The 6446-nt window shown below is 49.4% G+C and overlaps 1 protein-coding gene across 1 annotated transcript; it reads left to right on the top strand.

The window, feature by feature from the left end:
• The first annotated feature begins 4824 nt into the window (after window positions 1-4824).
• LOC140454685 (nanos homolog 2-like) lies at window positions 4825-5289 on the top strand. Its single transcript, XM_072549612.1, has one exon. It carries the CDS (start codon window positions 4825-4827, stop codon window positions 5287-5289), a length of 465 nt encoding a protein of 154 aa, XP_072405713.1.
• Window positions 5290-6446: the final 1157 nt, after the last annotated feature.

Genomic DNA, 6446 nt, shown 5'->3' on the forward strand with positions numbered 1-6446 from the left:
ACCCCAGGAACCCCATCCAGGAGAAAGATATAAATAGAAAGCAGGAGACAACAGCTTCGCTTCACTTGGAGGTCACCACTGATGATGTTACCTAGCCAGGTAATGAAACGTCTGGATATCAAACCTACAGCTCAGCGAGCAAACCTACACTCTAAACTATTCCAGTACAGAGGGAAACCATTCTGGATCAGTGTCGGCACCCAGGTCCTCCTGGAGGACTTGTGGTTTCTTATTCCTGCCTGGGAAGGTGGAGTGGAGCTTCTTCCTTGGAGACATTGCTAAGCAATGGTGGGAGCTAAGGGAAACTCACCCCGAGAGAATGGGATATCATAAAACACTGAAACAGACCCTTTGGTCCAACTAACCATAGAATCCCTGCAGTAACAGGCCATCAAGACCACAGTGACTCCTTGAAAAGCATCTCACCCAGACCCACCCCTCTATTTCCCATTTAGCCAGCACATTATGAGTAATTTAGCATGGCCAATCCACCCTAACCTGCATATCTTTGGATTGTAGGAGGAAACCCACACAGACACAGGGAGAACATATAATATTCCTGGAAGCTGTCACCCGAGGCTGGAATTGAACCTGGATCCTTAGCACCATGAGGCAGCATTGCTGACCACTGAGCCACAGTGTTGCTCCTAACCATAGCGACTGTGTTCCCAAAATAAACTAGTCCAACCCGCATGCGTTCGGCCCATACCCCTCCAAACCTTTCGTGTTCAAATGTCTTTTGAACGTTGTAGCTGCAACCACCACCCTCTCTGGCAGTTCATTCCACACACGAGCCACTCTCTGTATAAAATAAATCGCCCCTCATGTCCTCCTTGAATCTTCTCCTCTCACCTGGTAAACATGCCCCTAATCTTCAAATCCCTCCACCTAAGAGTAGTGACCCTTCTCATTCACCTTATTTGTGCGCCCCGTGATTTTATAAATTTCAACGAGGTCACCCCTCCACCTCCCACGCTGCAGGGAAAAAAGTCCCGGTCTATTTTTATGTCTCAAACCTTCCATTCCCAGCAACATCCTGGTAAATCTTTTCTGTACCCACTTCAGTTTAATGATATTCCTTCCTGTAACAGGGTGGCCAGAACTGGAGACAGTACTCCAGAAGAGGCCTCACTGATGTCCTGTACAGCCTGTGATGTGTAGAGGTGCAGTTGGCTTTTGGTCTGTCTCTTTAAGGTTGCTCTTCGGGACCCTTGAGGTTAGTTTATTGAGCTGAGTTGATAACAGATCCCAAATACCGGGTCTTTTCTTTAACAGTAATCCTGAGCAAGTGGCACTATTAGGAGGCTGTGGCCTAGTGGTATTATTGCTAGACTGTTAATGCAGGGACCGAGGTAATGTTCTGTGGTCCTGTGTTTGAATCCTGTAAGTCTCACCTTTACTTCTGCATAGTCATAAAAAAAGAGAATAGCGTGTTATGTATTATTTACATTTGTGAAGATTGCTGTTAATATAGGTTTGTTGAATATATCATTTCAGTTCCATGACACTGTAATCTTTTGCTATAAGTTCTGTGTCTTATGATCCTGCTCCACAACCACCTGACAAAAGAGCAGTGCTCCAAAAGCTAGTGCTTCCAAATAAACCTGTTGGACTATAACCTGGGGTTGTGTGATTTTTAACTTTGTCCACCCCAGTCCAAGACCAGCTCCTCCACATCAAAACATAGGTCTTAACAGAGGATGTAGCCTCTGCAAGCGATTGGCTTTCCTGGTTCATTAACGTCCTTTAGGGAAGGAAATCTGTCACCCTTACCTGGTCTGGCCTACATGTGACTCCACACTCTGAACTGCCCCCTGAGCGATTAGGGATGGGCAATAAATGCAGACCCAACCGGCGATGTCCACATCTCCCGACTGAAAATAAAACTCACACCTTTTGTCAGCTGACCCTTTCACCAGCGAACATGCGAATTGTTTCCTGGCTTGAGAATTCAGAAATAGGGGGTCACAGAGAAGGGGTTGGTCATTTGACACTGAGGTGAGAAATGTCTGTGAAATAACTCCACAGAGGCCGATATCCCATCCCCCTGTATTTGCACGTGGAGAGTCCTTTCCAGCTCCCTCAGAGCCAGCACTCAGAGTGAGCAGAGCCCCAGACACTCCTGTTTATTTTCTTCCCTCAGAGTGAACAGGGATGTAGGACATTGCTTGCTCTTTTTTTGCTCTCTTTCTTTTTATTACCCCCACACTCCCGCCTAACTGCGGTAGTGCTTATTTTACCCCCAGCACCCATGGTGTGTGTGTATGCAGGTGTGAGACACAGTGAGAGACACAAGGTGCACGAATCTTAATTCAATTCCCACCACCAGGAAGATAGGAAACACCCGAGTGGCCAGTGACAAGCAGTGCCCTTCTCAGAGGACAATGCTGTGTGATCAAACAGTGAAGGGGAGGGCGGGGGTTAAATCAAAATAGAGTTGGAGGGGGAAATAATGCACTCCACTCCCTGCGGCGCCCACCTCTCCCTGAACAACTCCAGGGTGTTGGTGGACACCGCGTGCTCCTTTTCCAGCGACACCCGAGCTCTGACGTAACCGCGGAAGAGGGGCAGGCAGTCGACCCTAACAACCCCCTCCACGGCCTGATGCCTGGACCTGTTTCTATCTGTCAGCCAGGGCTCCCTGATTGGACCAGGTTAACAGCCCCAGTCAGGGAACTCATTTTCCATGAGGACCACCTGGCTGACCTCATTATAATCACTACAGTCCTCTCTCCACTGGCTGTGAATTTCGGAAGTTGCTAACCCAGAGAGCTCTGGATGCTAAATTATTGAGTACCTTTCGGATGAGGCCAATAGTTGGAGACTTAAGAGAATCAAGGGAGATGCAAAATGGCAGGAAAATGCTGTTGAGGTTAAAGCTGAGTCATAGTCATTTTGAATAGCCATAGAAAATGATAGAGGCCAAAATATTGAATATTTTCAAGAAGGAGTTAGATACAGTCCTTAGGGCTAAAGGAATCAAAGAGTACGAGGTAGGGAGAAGCAGGAACAGGGGATTGAGTTGCACAGTCAGCCATGAATGGTGGAGCAGCCTCGAAAGCCTACTCCTGCATATTTTCTACGAACGGCGAAGCAAGCTTGAGGGGCTGATTGGCCTCCAATTTGCTCCGGTCTGAGAATAATTCCACATTTGCAATTAGATTAGATTCCCTACAGTGTGGAAACAGGCCCCTCAGCCCGACCAGTCCACACCGACCCTCCGAAGAGTCACCCACCCAGACCCATTTCCCTCTGACTAATGCACCTAACACTATGGGCAATTTAACACGGCCAATTTACCCTAACCTGCACATCTTTGGTGCTGCGAGAGGAAAACCACGCAGACATGGGGAGAATGTGCAAACTCCACACAGAGAGTCACCCAAGGGTAGAATTGAACCTGGGACCCTGGTGCTGTGAGGCAGCAGTGCTAACCACTGAGTCACTGTGCCACCCTGAAGGGTGCCAGTGCTGTTTGTTGAGCTGCCGATGTTGCTTACTTATAAAAGTCAGAATCAGACCAGCTGTCAAACGGTGTACAGATGTCCCCCCGCTACCTGGAAGTAGAGCGTTTCTGTGAAACCTTTCGTAGGCCGAAGTGGCATAAAGTGAAAAAGCATTAATATGGGAAAAAATTTTGCCTTTTTATGTAAAAGTGAAAATCCTCTTTGGATTTATTTCGGTTAGCGAAAAAAGGTATTAATGTAGTTTGTTCAGAAAAATTAAGTGGTGTAGAGTGAACCTTTGAAAAGAGGGGGATATCTGTATATGGAGGGGCGGTCAGGAAGTGGCGGGGAGAGGAGGACACAAAGAGGATGTTTATGAAGGTGGGAGGGGGCATTTAATTACGAGAAATGGAAACTCAGGGTTAACATCGATGAGCTGGCACATTACAGTTCCAGGCTCCCCATCACGTGCAGGACTGAGGGAGTTGCTGCGCAGTTGTGGGGTGTGATTGGAGGGGGTTGCGGAGCGAGGGTGGGGAGGGAGTGCGTTGCCATCTTCTGGACGAGACGTTCAACATTGTCCGCGTTCTCCCGCGGTCAGCGAGCCGTGGGGGCTCACGTTCCATGGCCTGGCTCACCATCACCAGTGAAAGAAACGATCTGACCTCACCCTCAGCCCCGTCATTGCATTGCTGTTTGCGGGATCTCGCTGTGCCGCCAACCCCCCCGCTGCTGCCCCTCTTCCTGCATTGCAATAGTGACTGGGCTGGAGTGGGACAGGCGATGGGGTGTGCAGTCAGGAGTCCTTGCCTAGTGGGTGTTGTGCAGGTACTTGGAGGGATTAGACTGTATACTGCTTTTCCCTGCTGACAGGAACCCAAAACCTCCTCTCTCCTGCCTCGCCTCCCTTGCTCATCCAGCCAGTGCAAACCCAGCAGATAGTAGGGTTCTGGCCTGCAGTTTGAACACTGGAGAAGGAATGCATCTGGTTGCATGCTGACTTTTTCACTTTGCATTCAGTCAGTTGAGCAATGCAAGTTGAATTTAGGAATGTGTAACAGACTCTCATGGGCTCTGGGAGGTGGGGGAGAGGTGCTGGAGAGGGTGTGTCTGTGTGTTTTGAGAGAGACAGAAATCTCTGTAAACTTGATACCTGCCTGGGACCAGAAACTATAACAAGTGGGCTTTAAAATTAAAATACACTTGGCCACACCCTCCTGGTATTTCATTGCTGCAACCCCTCCTCTCCTCTGACCCTTTAAAGAATCCTGATGGATTACTGGTGACATTGCTCCTGTGGTGAGTAGTTGGTAGGGTTCCTCAATAGGTTCAGCACCCCCATCCCACCCCCAAAACTCCCACCCCACCCCCCCCCTCCATGGATGGAAAGCCCCAGACGTACTCTCCCCGGAGCCAGGAGTTCGACTTATGGAAGGACTACTTGCAGCTATCGATGAGGGTGGAGGAGATCTGGAGGCCGGTGGCGGGCGGGCAAGAGCTGGGTACGGTCAGCCCGCTGGCCGACGGACCCTTGGTAGCGGGTACAGAGGCCCCACCCCCTGGCGCCAGCAGCCCGGGCGCTGAGAAGCCGTCGAAGAGGGCGGGCGGTGTCTGCACCTTCTGCAAGCACAACGGCGAGTCGCGGAAGGTGTACGCCTCCCACGCGCTGAAGACGGAGAGTGGCAGGGTGCTGTGCCCGATCCTGCGCAACTATGTCTGCCCGCTGTGCCAGGCGACCGGCGACACCGCGCACACCCTCAAATACTGCGGCTTCAACCCTGAGAGGCAGTCCCTGTATCGCAGCCACGGGCGGAACTCTGTGGGCAAGAGATCGAAACGCTGAGAGTGCACGCGGCGGGGGGGGGGGGGCAGAGAGGAAAGACCTGCCATTGAATGTACAGTGTAAAATATAAAGAAGAAATATCTGTAGATAGATAGCGATGGCAGCACCAATAATGTTGAAAAATAAGGACAATTTTCCGAGGGACACCCCCCAGTGAACAAGGGGATGGATTTACATTTTATTTATGTCGATTAACAAGATTTTTTCAATATTGGACAGCGATTCAAGAAATGACTGTTTCTCCAAACAAAAGGAACATTTTATTTTTTTTAACCACCCCCTCTGGAAATATAATTGTACATTAAAGCCTTTTCCTTTCTGAATTCTGGCTAGTGTTTTTGTTTTGGATTTCTTTACACCGCATTCCTTCTCTACTCAGGAGAAGGGAGGGCTGTGTTTTTTTTTCACTCATATGTTGGATGTGGGCCAACAGTTATTGCCCTGTCCCTAATTGCCCCTTTGAGAAGGTGGGGGTGAGCTGCCTTCTTGAACTGCTGCTGACTGTGTGCTGTGGGTTGACCCACTGTGCACTTCAGGGAGGGAATTCCAGGATTTTGACTCAGCGATACTGAAGGAACGGCGATATATTTCCAAATTGGAATGGTGAGTGGAGGTGAACTTGCAGGGGATGGTGTCCCCATGTATCTGCTGCCCTTGTCCTTCTAGATGGAAGTGGTCGTGGATTTGGAAGGTGCTGCCTGAGGATCTTTGGTGAGCTGCTGCAGCGTGTCTTGTAAATGGTACACACTGCTGCGACTGAGCATCAGTGGTAGAGGGAGTTGATGCTTGTGGATGTGGTGCCAATTAAAAAGGATGTTTCGTCCTGGTTAAAAATTGTAATTGAATATTCCTTAAGGATCATGGCAGTTGTGTCGCTGAGTCAGAACATTCACTGATGTCCTTTGGGGAAAGAAATCTGCCATCCTTATCCGGTCTGGCCTACAGGTAACTCCAGACCCAGAGCAATGTGATTGACTCTTAACTGCCCTCTGGGCAATTAGGGATGGGCGACACCCACAAATATATAAAAGGAATAGTAGCGTCATATCCTGCTTCAGAGTTGCTGATCTCAGCTGACTGTCCCAGTGCAGTGCTGTGGGACGGCTGCATTGTCAGTGACGATCTCCTAAGATTAGTATCACAAGGTTAATCCCAGC

The sequence above is a fragment of the Chiloscyllium punctatum genome, chromosome 29 (assembly GCF_047496795.1).
Source record: "Chiloscyllium punctatum isolate Juve2018m chromosome 29, sChiPun1.3, whole genome shotgun sequence".
Lineage (NCBI taxonomy): Eukaryota > Metazoa > Chordata > Chondrichthyes > Orectolobiformes > Hemiscylliidae > Chiloscyllium > Chiloscyllium punctatum.

What these genes read in the sequence shown, in the direction of transcription:
- LOC140454685 (XM_072549612.1), top strand. Translation starts at nt 4,825, where the DNA reads ATGGATGGAAAGCCCCAGACGTACTCTCCCCGGAGCCAGGAGTTCGAC.